General features: G+C 41.3%; 1 protein-coding gene across 4 annotated transcripts in view; it reads left to right on the forward strand.

Moving 5' to 3' along the window:
* Positions 1-15,184, forward strand: part of LARS2 (leucyl-tRNA synthetase 2, mitochondrial) — a 59,855-nt gene that overhangs the window by 37,220 nt on the left and 7,451 nt on the right. For all 4 annotated transcript variants that reach the window (XM_035129425.2, XM_035129423.2, XM_035129424.2 and 1 more), the window contains 5 exons: positions 525-628; positions 1,604-1,786; positions 3,478-3,647; positions 7,214-7,291; positions 9,601-9,712. In XM_035129425.2, coding sequence (XP_034985316.1) covers positions 525-628; positions 1,604-1,786; positions 3,478-3,647; positions 7,214-7,291; positions 9,601-9,712 — 647 coding nt within the window. The remainder of the gene's footprint in view (positions 1-524; positions 629-1,603; positions 1,787-3,477; positions 3,648-7,213; positions 7,292-9,600; positions 9,713-15,184) is intronic.

Raw genomic sequence — 15,184 nt, forward strand, 5'->3', positions numbered from 1 at the left:
TGGCCAACCAAGTGCCTATGGGAAGGCCGTGAGCAGGGCAAGAGCTCTCTCCCATTCATAATCTTCAACAGTTGATAGTTAGAGGCAGATAGAAGATGGAAAAGACTGGGCAAATTATAAGGGCTTCTCCTTGCCCCAAAAGTCATTGTGCTTGGTACCAGGCAGTTTTCCATAGGGAGGATATTCCAAATTTGGGGAGCGACCACCAAGGAGGCTTGATCTTCAGTCACTAACTGCCTCTCCTTCAGAGGCAGGGGACCCAAAGGAGGGTCCATGCAGGTTTGTTTGGGGGGGGAGAGGTGGTCCCAAACCATTTAACTGCCAAGCTCCCTTTGGCTGGTTGACACACAGGTAGAGAACAAAAATAGAGTGAGGTCAGCTTTTTGAAGGAGATGGGTGCATATTTCAGGGTTGCTCAAGATCTCTGCTCCTGATGTTCCATCACCAAAACTTACATGTATAAAGTATGTTAAAAGTATGTTTCAACTGTTATTTTCAGCAGAATTATTTTTGTCTGTCCGCAGAGAGCCTTTTCATAAACTCTTAGTTCAAGGTATTGTCAAGAATCAGACTTTCAGGCTAGCAACAACTGGGCAGTATTTGAAGAGAGAAGAAATTGATCTTACTGGTGAGTGAGTCTGTTATGGGTATTGCATTCCTCTAGCTATATCCTGGAAATCAAATGACCAGTTTTGGGAAAGATCATTATTTGGCAGAGTACATAGAACTTGGCAACAATAGGTAGCTGGTTCCATTAAACCTCTGAACAATTTCCACAATCTTTCTGTGGACAAGGCTTTCTCTAGCTTCCCAAATCTTGCTGTAATCATATTAAGGGAAGAAATAGACTGCAAACATTGATGCTAGAACTGAGTTGACTATAACAATATATGATGCTGTATTGGTCAGTGGAATAGGCAAGGCTTTCATATATCTAGCAAGATGTTCCCGGTAGATGATTGTGGATAGCTGAACAGCATTTTATATGTTTATCTGGAAAAGAGTACTGCATATTTTGGTCTAATGTCTGTGCTGGAGTGTTCCTATATTTTACGTATGGATGAAGCAGATGTAAATTATTTGGGGTATTCATGCATTGAACCGGAAGTGTAATAAGTGGAATTGAAACTCATTTGCTCTTCTGCTCCCTGCTACTTCCTTCTAACATCCGAAGCCCTGACTTACATAAAAGTGTTGTTTTGTGAAGGACATGTTTGAAAGATGTTGCTCTTCTCAGTCCCTGGAAGACAATTGCTTTGGATCAGGGGAGACCATTCCACAAACAGGGAGCCCTGGTGCCTTTAAGGATAGGTCAAAGCCAGCATTTTGATTTGAGCCTTGAAACTAATTGGCAGCCAGTGCCTGTGAGGCCAGGATTGGCACTATATGCTCAAACTGTCCTGCCTCTGAGAGCAACCTGGCCGCCAAATTCTGTACCACCTGAAGTTTCAGAACTGTCTTCATGGGCAGCCCCACATACAACACATTGCAGCAATCTAATTGTGTATTATAATTGTGTGAGAAGGGATTGAAAGCAACCAGTTTTTCTTTAGACATGTAGAGCCAAAAGCAGTCGTTTTTTTCTGTGTCGTTCTGTGTTTAGGTCCTGAACCTGTTCACATGAAAACCAAAGAGAAGCTACAAGTGATGTGGGAAAAAATGAGTAAATCCAAGCACAATGGTATAGAACCTGAAGAAATGGTCCAGAAGTATGGAATTGATACAGTCAGACTCTACATCCTGTTTGCTTCCCCTCCAGAGCAGGACATCTTGTGGGATGCAAAGAGTAAGGCACCGTCCCGGCACTTGAATTCTTCTTTTTCCTTGATTTGTGTTTGTACAAAATGCCTTTGAGGACTTAGATCAGGCATCCCCAAACTGCGGCCCTCCAGATGTTTTGGCCTACAACTCCCATGATCCCTAGCTAACAGGACCAGTGGTCGGGGAAGATGGGAATTGTAGTCCAAAACATCTGGAGGGCCGAAGTTTGGGGATGCCTGAATGGTTGGCAAAACTCACAGACTGATCTAGGCAGTGCTTTTCACTTTGGGCAAAATACCTCTTTTAGGTGTGTTTTTTTATAGTTACAGTGGTACCTTGGTTCTCAAACTTAATCAATTCTGGAAGCCCATTTCAAAACCAAAGCATTCCAAAACCAAGGCGTGCTTTCCCATAAAAAGTAATGCAAAATGGATTAATCCATTCCGGACTTTTAAAAACAACCCCTTAAACAGCAATTTAACAGGAATTTTACTATCTAATGAGACCATGGATCCATAAAATGAAAGCAATAAACAATGTACTGCAGTCACACAATCAATCAATCAGTAGCTGAAGTGGGTTCCACACAGTCACAAAAACCAAACAAAAAAGCCACAAAAACAAAAAATTAAAATAAATAGCAAAAACAGACAGACCTCAGCGTAACGCTCAAAATGGAAGTGTGGCACTCAAAATGGAAGTGTGGCACCCAAAACTGAGCATATTCGGCTTCCCAAAAAAGTTCGCAAACTGGAACACTTACTTCCGGGTTTGCACTGTTTGGGTTCCAAGTTGTTTGAGAACCAAGGCACCTCTGTACTGCTTTTGCAGTTTTACTACAATATATGCTATCTGTGAATTGTCATAGGTACAAGCATAATCTACATCCAGTTGTTTCTAAATTGTGGTGAATTCAGGGGTGATATAGGACATCTGCGATCAGCTATATCATCGCAAGTGGGAGACGGTTTTATTCTATTTTTATTTGAAAAGTGGCTGAATTCAAAATGAGCACATGTTGTGCAAACTGTTGTACTATCTCTATTTTTCCTTCCAGTTTAGCACTCCAGAGATACCATCTGGACAATAACACCTGCCGATTGGATTGTCTCTTTCTAATCTAGTCTTTAGATTGCTTCTTTCATTTTGGGCTTTAAATTGAACGCCTGAGACGTTGAAATTGCTGAAGCCAAAGTCATATAGCCTTTTGGGGATGGGGGGAATACAAGGCTCCCGAAAGCATAGAGCCCACACATGGGAGAGGAGCAGGATTGCACCCATGCTCTGGTGAGCAACCTGGCTGCTGAATTCTGCACCAGCAGCCTTTATCTTTGCTCCTCGAGTTGCACCACTGCATCATCTTCTTTGACCTCTCTGCTGAGAGAGTACTTGTGTTTGTCATCACTTTACATCAACGCTGGAAGGGGCCTTCTCTGTTAAGGCATTTCTGTCACTAGGCGTTCAGCCTAAAAACAAAAAGGGAAATACTTCTGAATATTTCAAATATAAAGTGTAGCTGCCATAGCAATAAGGCAGTGAATTTATTTTACTCCGTTTGCAAGTTGTATGTTAAAGTATTTGCTAGCTTCAAAACTATTAAATGCTGACTCATTAAAAGGGAGGGGACTTTTTGTCTTAACTTCTTTTTCTCCCTCTGAAAATGTTATCTTAACTCGTGCTAATGAAAACCTCTCTCTCCTGCCATTTTTCATTCAGCTGATGCAATCCCTGGGGTGGAAAGATGGCAATCTCGCCTCTGGAACTTAGCAACCAAATTTATTGAAGCTAGGAATTCTGGAACTCTGCCAAGTCCACAGCTCCTGAATCAGAAAGAGAAAGCTGAAGTCAAGCGTATCTGGGAGCAGAAGAACATCACTGTCTCTGAGGTTAGAAAAAATCCGGCTATTCTAAAAATGATGGAGTCCTTTTTGTTTTTAGTGATGTTTTGTTGTCACACTAAGCTTTAACAATATAATGTCCTTTTTATTTTAATAAAATACTAGCGGGGAGTGCTATAACCCCCCACCTACCCACTCCCTCTCGTTACCGTTAAATGGATAGTGGTAATACGTAAGTTTTGACCCGTCACACAAAGAAGCAGGGGAAGCCATGCCAAAGTCACATTTTGGTTTGCCATCTTGATTCAAAATGGCGACCTTCATGCCAGGTTTGGTGACAATATCTCAAGAGGCAACCAAACCTATGCCCCCCAAATGGGTAAAGTCACACCAAAGTGATGTGTCAGTCTACCATCTTGATTCAAAATGGCGGGCGGCATCCAAACATCAACAGAGAGTGCTGTCCCCACCTCAGAAACCTTTGTGCCGAGTTTGGTGACAATCTCTTAAGAGGCAGCTGGACCCATAGAGAACAAATAAATGGACAGACAGACAATTCACTTTCCAAGATATATAGTAGATTAGTCTTCTGATTACTTTTCTCTACTGCTTTTAAAACTCCCCCCTCTTTAAGCCGAGGAAAGTAAATGTGACTCCATAATGGCATACGATAATGATCCCCTACTCCCCAGATGTGAAAAAGCTAGAAGTGATATAAAGCAATGTAGAAGAATTGTCTCTCTGCATTCATAAAGTTGTTGCTCTGCAGGTAATATACCAATGTTACACTCTATAAATTCCTTAAGTGCTTCCATTTCTTTTGTTTTGTGTGGCACAGCTTGAAGCACCGATAAAGAAAGCAAGAACAGTTTATAAAATGCTGCTGGATAGTGATAATCCTTATCCCGCTGCACAGCCAGGCACACTTAGATCTACCATACATCATCTTTATCTTAAAAGCCGAAGATAAACATCTAGCAGTAACTTCCTTGGAAGCCTACTCAGTGTTAATTATTTGAGACAATTTCCAGAGGGGTTAGTTTTCTTCACCAGAAACAGATTCTTGTGGCACCTTGAAAGACCAACAAATTTATTGTGGCATAATGTCAACATAGGCTTTAATAAACTACGGTCCACTTAGATTATGTCATAATGAATTTGTTAGGCCCTAAGGTGCCACAAGAGAATGTTTGAGAAAAGACACAGCCATTCTGCCTCTTCCAGCACCTACTGGAGAACAAATGATTTAATAAGGCACAATGTTTTCACATTTAATACATTCAGCTTTCACTTCTACATCTTCCTCTGGCCTGCGCACGTTATGCCAGACCCCACCCAAAAGGAAATCATTTGGTCCAGATACCTGTGGCTGTGGCATGGTCTCCTACAAGTGTGTGAAGAATTAAAGGGTGCCATACAATATAGGTTGTGATAGCATAACATTGGATCTTGGCTGTATGGGCGAGACGAAACCATCAAGTAGAGATCTGATTCTTGAGGATGACAACAGTTCTGAACTACACTTAAGAGAATTACTGGTTTGATAAACTGAGTAAAGATTTTTCAGTGCTGAATCCTGAGGATTATTATTATTATTATTATTAATTATTACTATTTATACCCCACCAACAGAATATTAAAAACATGATAAAACATCAAACATTAAAAACTTCCCTGAGCAGGGCTGCCTTTAGATGTCTTCTAAAAGTCAGATAGTTGTTTATTTCCTTGACATCTGATGGGAGGGCGTTCCACAGGGAGGGTGCCACTACCGAGAAGGCCCTTTGCTTGGTTCCATGTAACCTCACTTCTCACAGTGAGGGAACCACCAGAAGGCCCTTGGCGCTGGACCTTAGTGTCCGGGCTGAACAATGGGGGTGGAGACACTCCATCAGGTATACTGGGCCAAGGCTGTTTAGGGCTTTAAAGGTCAGCACCAACACTTTGAATTGTGCTTGGAAACTTACTGGGAGCCAAGGTAGGTCTTTCAGCACAGGTGTTATATGGTCTCGGTGGCCACTCCCAGTCACCAATCTAGCTGCCGCTTTCTGGATTAGTTGCAGTTTCCAGGTAACCTTCAAAAGTAACCACTTGGACTAGAGCGCATTGCAGTAGTCCAAGTGGGAGATATCCAGAGCATGCACCACTCTGGCAAAAGAGTCTGCGTGCAGGTAGGGTCTCAGCCTGCATACCAGATGGAGCAAGTAAACAGCTACCCTGGACACAGAATTGACCTGCGCCTCCATGGACAGCTGTGAGCCTAAAATGACTCCCAGGCTGCACACCTGGTCCTTCAGGGGCACAGTTACGCCATTCAGGACCAGGGAGTCCTCCACACCAGCCCGCCTCCTGTCCCCCCAAAACAGTACTTCTGTCTTGTCAGGATTCAACCTATGAAGCCTATTAAAGGTGTGTTTTCTGTCAGTTTGTGGATGAGGCCTCATGATCATTTATGCCTATGTGCATAAAGTACTGTGCTTATACTTTGTACCTATAATAATATATAATTTATCTACAATAATATATATTTTACGCAAAATTGTACTTGAGGCTAGTATGTAATCGGGAATCTTCTTATGAAGCAAGTCTTTCCAGGGAGGCACAAGTAGTTGTTTTTGACTGTCCAAATCCAAGTTTGTGACTGTTTTGCCAGGATTCAAAGAACTACATACTTCAGGTTTCCCCAGATTTCTTTAGAGAAATTTTCTATAGAAATTTGTCTTGAGAAATATTCAAGCTTAATAAAAATAAAAATGCTATAGCTCAAGCTGCTTTTGAAACCTCCCTCCACTTCAGAATTATTTTGCACATTTGCTAGTATGGGACTAATCCCAGTCATACTCTATAGGTATTTTAGTCGTTCATCTATAGAGATCTATAGGATGAAGGACAGATTATAAATACTTTTAATAAATAAGTATGAATATACTGTACTAATGTCTATAACAGTACTATTATGACTTTCATACAGATTGTCTGTTAAGATAGTTTTATACAAATCATGCAAGTCCTGCTATCAGATTGCTTGTTATCTGAACACAAAGGATTATCCCCAAACCTTGCTCCACAAAAGGGTTGACTCAAATATCCAAACCGCTGGGGTTTTCCCATTTCCTTACTTGTTTGTGTTTTGCTGGTCGACAGCAGCTATTTTAGGCAGAAACCATTGGTAGTGGAGAGATTGGACATAACAGTTTTTCCTGTTGGGCTCTTGCGGATTGGCTACAGCAGTTTCAGGCAGAAAGCATGAAGAGAGGAAGCATAGATGAGAAATGTTCCCATGGGAAATAATAGAAATCATCAGCTCACTATGTGAATGTTTGCCTAATGACCCATTTCTTGAGAACTCACTGTGTTCTGATAGTGGGACCTGCGTGTATGTAGAACCAGTTCTATAATTAAAAATGGATAGAAGGACTAGTTGGGTCAAAAATGTGTTGGATCAATAAATTTCTATTTTGACTACCCCGTTGCATTTCTACTTCCAGCCTTTATGCAGCACCCTGTTTGTTTCAGTAAAGGAATGCCTAGACATTGTTTAAATAAGCAAAAATTGCAGAGCTGTAGTAAATTGAATTAACCAAAGAGAGAGCATTTTTCTTTTGTGCAATTAGGTAACTGAATTCTTCCAGGATGATTTCTCATTTCATACCGCAATTGCTCGACTGATGGGCCTCAGTAACACGTTGTCAGTGAGTATGCCATGTAAATTATCATATTTTAATAACTTTTTTTACGGTACTGATGTGCACTACAGATCCATGCTTAGCAGCAAGGGTGCAGCTGGTGGTTTAAATGTTCTAAAAGCTTTTAGTTTTTGCATTTCCCTAAGATCATTTTGATCCATAGTGCATTTTCCCCTGTTGATTTGGAATGTTTGAAATCCTCCTTTTTAGAATTGCTTAAATATGGCATTCCCAGTACAGTATCGCTGAAGACCAGTAATAATTAATCTAATATCTAACAAATCTTCACCCTTGTAAATATTACTAGACAGAAAATTAGAACATATATTACAGTCTGTTTTGTTTTCCTTGCCTAGGAAAACAATTGTTTTGTTTTGCCTTTTGAAGAAAATTGAAATTTAACTGAGCTAGGACAGCTGTTGACTATATCACCTGGCAAAGATTGTGCATGTTGAAACTGAAACTACAGTTGCCTTGAGTCTAACAAGGTCTTTCTCTATAGGCCATGTGTTCACACTCTTAACAGATTGGTGGGTATAGAATAAAACCTAAGAGGATTTAAGTAGTGTGATAGCACAGTTTTTAATCTGCATTTCAGAATATTGACTATCACACCCACCTGAAACCAGGAAGTATGAAAGCTAAGATTAGAACAAGCCCAAGAAGGTTTACTTGCATCAGAAAGCAGTGAAATCTGTTCTTATTTCACTTTTGAAATGATCCTTTTGTGTTAACCGCAATAGACACACACAGTGTACTTAAAGGAGTCTGATGATGAATGCTTCTGATAGATCTGTAGGCAGCTGTCAAACAAGTTGTTGGTGTGATAGGATTCCTAGAAGGAATGTCAACCTGCCAACGAGGCTTTTCACAGAATGAGGGCTTGCTGTGCGGTTAGGTGAGAGATTATGTGCATTTAATAAATGGATTTTATCTCTTAATTGTTGCACACAACTTGCATATCTCCTCTGAACCTCACATTTTCTATGTACTTGGTCACAGCACAATATTATGCACCTGGGGAAAACGTGCGTCTTCAACCAATCAGAACTGCTTTTGCTATTCTGATTATTGAGTGGAATACAGTTGCAGAGTATCAGAGGCACCTATTGTTTTCATTTTAATTACAAGCAAGACAACTGTGTATTCCATTCACTCTTTGAACTTTTAAATTGTATTTATTTAGAACTGGAGAGCACAGCAGGATACATCTAACCACAAACACCTGGCTGACTGACTGACTGATTGATTGATTAGTTTATATACAGCCCTTCATCCAAACTGCGGCCCTCCAGATGTTTTGGCCTACAACTCCCATGATCCCTAGCTAACAGGACCAGTGGTCGGGGAAGATGGGAATTGTAGTCCAAAACATCTGGAGGGCCGAAGTTTGGGGATGCCTGGTTTACAGCATAAGATGCAAAATAAAACCACAAAGTACGTAATAAAAACAAGAACAAAAACAAAACAAACCCATAAATCCACCCCCCCAAGTAGCAAGCAAGGCTATTCCCCTGCAGCAATGCCTTCTTTTCCCTTCCTGTGCATTCTTTAGAATGGGCTTGTATATCTTCAGATCCCCATTTGGCCATGAAGCTCACTGGGTGACCTGGGGCCGCTCAGTGTCTCTTAAGGTATCCTATCTTACAGAATTATTGTAATGCTAAAAGGAACCTCAAGTTTCTTTGAGCAAAGGTGAGATATAAATGTAATAAAGAAATAAGGCCCAGCAACTAACATTTGTTTTCCATTGCCAAAAGAAATGGTGACCCTTGGAAAACTCCCTCTCCTACAGCTTTGCATCTGGTTTTTTAAAGGCTAACCCTAGGCGCAAAAGAGCTGGAATACTGACAAAGAGCCCAAGCAAAGCACAGACCCAGCCAGAGTTATCCATCTTGTGTAGCTTATCTCTCACATTTACAAACGGAATTATGAATTTATTCCAGTTTCCAATGTACTTTTTGAGGCTCTAATCCTATAAGCTGATCTTCATAAGCATTCTCTGGCATCCGTACAGAATCCCAAGGGCTTGCTTTTGCTGAATGCTTAGCAGTATCCATTAACTTTTCTGAATTTTCTGTATGCGTGTGCGTTCCGCATATAGCTCTCTTTCTCCGTGGTTTTGCTGGCAGAAACATTATGGCTTTCTTTGACATCTTACTGTGAAAAGGAAATACTGTTTTTCAAGGCACAACTCTTAATTTTGTCCCCTTTTTACTTTCATACTGTCATTTCTCTTCATGAGTAGCTGCTTTATCAAGTGTTAACATTTTACAATCTATTCTTCTTCCTCCCTTTCTTTCTTTTCCCTGCAGCAAGCCTCACAGCCGGTTGTTCTTCACAGTGCAGAATTTGAAGATGCTTTGGCAACTCTCTTTGTCATGCTTGCCCCGATGGCCCCCCACATAAGTTCCGAGATCTGGAAAGGTAACTTGCCCAGTTGTGGGCTTGTTTGTTTTTTGTTACCACTGTGATGAAGAAGAAAAAAACTGCAAGGAAAGCTCTGCATTCGTGACTTAAACAATTTGATTGTACCTGAATGAAACTGTTTGGGGTTAGAGCAGGGTCCCCAAACTAAGGCCTGGAGGCTGGATGCGGCCCAATCGCCTTCTCAATCCGTCCCGTGGACGGTCCGGGAATCAGCATGTTTTTACATGAGTAGAATGTGTGCTTTTATTTAAAATGCATCTCTGGGTTATTTGTGGGGCATAGGAAATCTTTTTTTTTTTTTCAAAATATGGTCCGGCCCCCCACAAGGTCTGAGGGACAGTGGACCGGCCCCCTGCTGAAAAAGTTTGCTGACCCCTGGGTTTGAGGCAACCTTTGTTTTCTTTGTATTTATGAGCAAGTTATTAACTCTGCACCACTCTGTCAGCCGCTCCACCTCATCTCTATACAGTGGTACCTCGGTTTATGAACACAATTGGTTCCGGAAGTCTGTTCATAAACTGAAGCGTTCATAAACTGAAGCGAACTTTCCCATTGAAAGTCATGGAAAGTGGATTAATCTGTTCCAGATGGTCCGCGGAGTACTTAAACTGAAACGTTCATAAACTGAAGCGAACTTTCCCATTGAAAGTAATGGAAAGTGGATTAATCCGTTCCAGACGGGTCCGCGGAGTACTTAAACTGAAGCGTTCATAAACTGAAGCATGGGTGTAATTGGTTCCAGAAGTCTGTTCATAAACTGAAGCGAACTTTCCCATTGAAAGTAATGGAAAATGAATTAATCCGTTCCAGATGGGTCCGCGGCGTTCATAAACTGAAAATTCATAAACCGAGGTGTTCATAAACCGAGGTTCCACTGTAGTCCGTTTCACCCTCCTTATCAGAGATGAGCCCGATCACGGTTGTGTCATCTGCAAATTTGACAACCCTATTTCTAGGGTGGGCAGCGACATAATCATATGTATAAAGAGTATAAAGGAGCGGACTAAGCACACATCCTTGTGGTGTTCCTGTGTTAGTCCTAAGCATATTAGACATATAAGGGCCCAACCGGACCCTCTGAGAGCGATCTGAAAGAAAGTCCAGTATCCACCCACAGAGTGATAGCGGGAGCCCCAGATTTCCCAATTTAGTTATCAGACGTCGCGGTAGAATGGTATTGAATGCGGAGCTGAATGTAGCAACCGAGTAATTTCGTTGTTCCTGCAAGGGGACAATGACAATAAAGATATCTTATCTAACTAGTATCTCTGAATAATTGTTACAGGGGTCATTTTTAGGCTTTTTAACATAAGGGTGTTGTTCATAGTATGAAATTGTTTTAAAATAAATAAAAGATCTTTGCATATGCCACTGGGGGGGGGGATATATGTGCAGCACTTTCTGCACAGCTTCTCACAATGCAAAGCAGAGGTGTCTGTCCAGGAAGTCGATTTGCACAGAGACACTGGCCATTGGAAGGATGCTGAGAGCATTCCAGAGAATAGCAAAGACAGCAACACTGAAGCGTCCATAAAATTAATACAGCCGCATAAACTAAACCAACAAATAAACAGGAAAGGAACAAAGCCCACCTAAGAACCAGAACAGAAAAGAGCTAAACCTTTGTCAGTAAGGGCCTTTGTCACAGTAAAAACGACAGACTCTGTTGGTGCTTTAAAGACTGGCACACTAGTTTGGCCTCCGCTTTCAATGAATGCTCACTTTGTCGGAGTGTGGGTTCTGGTCTGCCAAACTTTGACACAGTAAATGTGTTCGTCTTTAAAGGGCTTTAGATTCTGTTGTTGCTGATGCTGCTACAGACTAACGCAGTTATCCCCCTGGGTTCTGTAACTGCAAAAGTTCTTGCAAAACCCACGTTTCCCCCTTCTTTTGGACATCTCGGCCCACCCTTCCCCTTCTCCAGTGGCTCTTTCACATCCGTATTGGCTTGGTCTAGTCATTTAATATAATGTGAAAGCTCTGTTTTGCTGCCCCTTTGACTTCTTGGCGTCCCTTCAGGGATAGGGAGGTAAACCAAAATAAGTAAAAGAAAATAATGAAGTAGCTGTACAGGATATCTTGTGGAGGGGGGAACCTAAGAATAAAATATCTGTCTCCTTGAAACACAGTGGCATAAATGCTTTGCCTTCCGCATTAGGTAGAGACTTTCTGACTGCATGTCAAGCACTCTCCCTGGTGCACAGCCGCGATTTGTTCTGTCTTCCAGGAGTAGGTGAAAAAACTGTCTCGGTTCACGTCTTTTACTTTTCTGGGTTGTGAGAACCGCTGGTGTCCCACCCCAGCAGCTCCTTGTCTATGTGATGGACATTCTGAACGTCTAAAACTCTGTGCTTAAGAGGGATCCTAGGCACACATGGACCTATTCAATGGGAAGATCCTGCCACATCCATATGCACACACCCATTCCATGATTAAAATGGGGGTTATTCCCCATTTGTTGCCATCGCCCATTGTCGCCATCTTTGCTCATCACAAAATACATTTGAGATTGTCTAGCAAGCACAAGCTATTTAAAGAGAAATCTTAAAAGAGGAATCTCAAATGATTTTTTTTTTTTTTGGTGATGAGCAAAGATTACCTGTGACGCTGGCGAGACCACCTTAGAGAGGGAATTGTTTTGTTTGTATTTTACGCCACCTGTCGTTTTTCTCCTTCCTCCCATACATGTCAATCACTAATCTTAATGTAGCTTCTTTATTTGGGATCCCTGGTTTGACTGTATATTTCGAACAACCCAGAAATCTTGTATGCTCTGGCCGTGCAGAGGCAGGGGGGGGAAACAGGCTGAATTCGCTCGATAGTCTATTTATTTAAATTTCTCAACCACCCTTCATTCAAGGATCACAGATCGATTTACAATATAGAAACACAAAAATACATGCCAATTGTAACTAACACAAGCAATACCCTCTCCCCAGTTTAAAAGGCCATAGATGGCTTTAGTAGCCAAAGGAGTTAACTGGTAGTTTCTGCCCCCCCCCCCGTGCCCATGAGGAAAATGAACTCACCAATCTTGGTGTTCTTCTTGTGCAATAGTTAGGGCACAAAGGGAGGGGAGATGGCAGGTGTTAAGCAGCGATGCCGCAGGCTGGCTTTGCCTTTAAGGTAGCTGGGCACTTCTCAACATCTTTATAATTTTATTTATTCAGTGGGTTTTTCTCTACTTGAATCTCATTGGTTGTTGAAAGATAGGGTAGTTGTTTTTTAATTTAAAAAATGCTGCTGTGCTGCCTTAAGATGAGGGAGCTTCCATGTACAGAATCAGCCCATTGGTCCATCTAGCTCAGTATCGCCTATGCTGGTTGGCAGCGGCTTTCCAGGGTTTCAGGCAGGGAGTCTTCCCCCATCCCTACCTGGATATGCAGGTGATCGATGACCAAATGCTGTTCCACTGAGCTGACCTTTCCTCTGCCATGTGCTTCAAAGTGGTTTATGCCTTTGAATGACACATGCCAGTCCAGCAGCTTACGAGTTAGAAATACCTATATTTTAATGCAAGAGGACACATGCTTAGGTCTGTCTAGCAGTTCTCGTTCCCTAGTAGGAAATACTGATCACTGGGGTTTTTATTTTTTTTAAAAAAAAAATAATCTGCTGGCTGAGAGAAATAGCAAACAGGAAAGCATACACTGGCATTTATCCAATCTCATATTAAGTTCTTTGAACTGCCCTCAAGATAAATGACTTTTTTGTCTTCCCAGGATTTTGTGGCAGGGAAGTGTTTACTGCATAATTCTTACATGCCCAGCACATCAACAGGGAGGGGGCTATGGGAGTGCAGGCTTATACATTATGTTTAATACTTATTTACCCTATGTTCCCCTCGACTGAATTATTTCTTAAGTGCTAAATTGGCCTTTGAGGACTTATTTCATGTTACTTTTGCGTCTTGCTCTGTTCTAGTAGCCTGCCTTGAGCTAATAGTTTTTACTGCCCCTTGTTATCCCTATGTTACTAGGAGCTTCAAATCATATTTCAAAAAGCAGCCAAGCATAGCTTCTGCATTAAAAAAAAATGTTATCCGTAATCAGCGGGCCTAATATATGAGTAGATTCCCTCCTCTGAAGAAGGAAATTCTTCAAGATAAGAAGAAGAAGAACTTGTGTAAACCCATTATTGAATTTCCCAGAATCCTGCTCTTGCCTGCTGTAATACAGGGTTTAAGGCATTGTTGCTGACATTTAAAGTCCTAAACCAAGCTAGGGGAAAGCATATCTTTCAGACTACCTCCCCCTGTACAATCAAAGTTTTCCTGAAATCTTAATTTTTAATTCTCCATTTTGTACATGGCTCAGATTAATTTGTGATAGTTTGGTTTGTTTTTTGTCTTTTAATCTTGTGCTTATCTACTATTTTGAAATCTTACTAAATGAAATCTAACTGTTCTGGAAGTCCGTTCGACTTCCAAAACCAAATCACGGCTCCTGATTGACTGCAAGAAGCTCCTGCAGCCAATCAGAAGCCGCGGAAGCTCCGCCAGACGTTCAGGTTCCAAAAGAACGTTCACAAACCAGAACAATCACTTCCGGGTTTGCAGCATTTGGGAGCCAAAACATCTGAGTTCCAGGGCGTTCAACAACCAAGTTACGACTGTATTTCATTTGTTTAGAGGTCCTTGTAATATTAAGCAATGTTAAATAAATAAATATGTAGTTTTCAGCTGAAAAAACTATACAACAGTTTTCTTAGTGATAGTAAAGCTTTTCAAGGAGGTTGACCATTTTGTTCAAACGGTAACTGTACCATTGTTCAATTTAGTTGTAGAAAAGTTATTGTAACTCCCACAGCAAAATACCGGTAGTTGGATTGCGTTCTAGGAATGAAATCCACTTCAGCCAGTGAACACTAAAGAGAGGTTTAGAGAGTCCTGATATTTCGTGGAGTCTAATTGTTCTCTATTAATCTACCTCAGCAATGTTTTCTCGTTTGCTCTTTGCGTCTGCTTTTAAATTCCGAGGGCTCCACTAGCCCACATGTCATCCCTTCTGTATATCACTGCCAAAACATGTCACTCAGCCTTTTACTGCTGGCCAGAGTTCACCAGACTGATAACTTGGCAATTTGCAAACGTGAACAGGATGAGGAAATCTGTTTCCTTCCTGGAACCTTGCATCTGAGTAGCATTCAGACACCACATATAAGATACTTGACTGTTTGCGAAATAAAATATTTTTTTCTATCCATATAAGGATGTACGATTACTGGATCTTGAAGGCTTTATGTTATGCTAGGAGTCCCATCAAGTAAAGCTATCTTGCAAAAGACAGATTAACAAGAGTGAAGTCTTCTTTACTTTCATTTAAGATTTTCCTATTTGTTTTGTGTCGGTTATGTTGCCTGGCCAGTTTTCACAGTCCTTCCCACATGTGGGCACAACAAATGAAGGGCATTAGAAGTACTATGCTTTAAATTCATGCTTAGTTTGCAGGGATGTGGGGCTCTGCTATC

Source organism: Zootoca vivipara, chromosome 12, assembly GCF_963506605.1.
Source record: "Zootoca vivipara chromosome 12, rZooViv1.1, whole genome shotgun sequence".
Taxonomy (NCBI): Eukaryota; Metazoa; Chordata; class Lepidosauria; order Squamata; family Lacertidae; genus Zootoca; species Zootoca vivipara.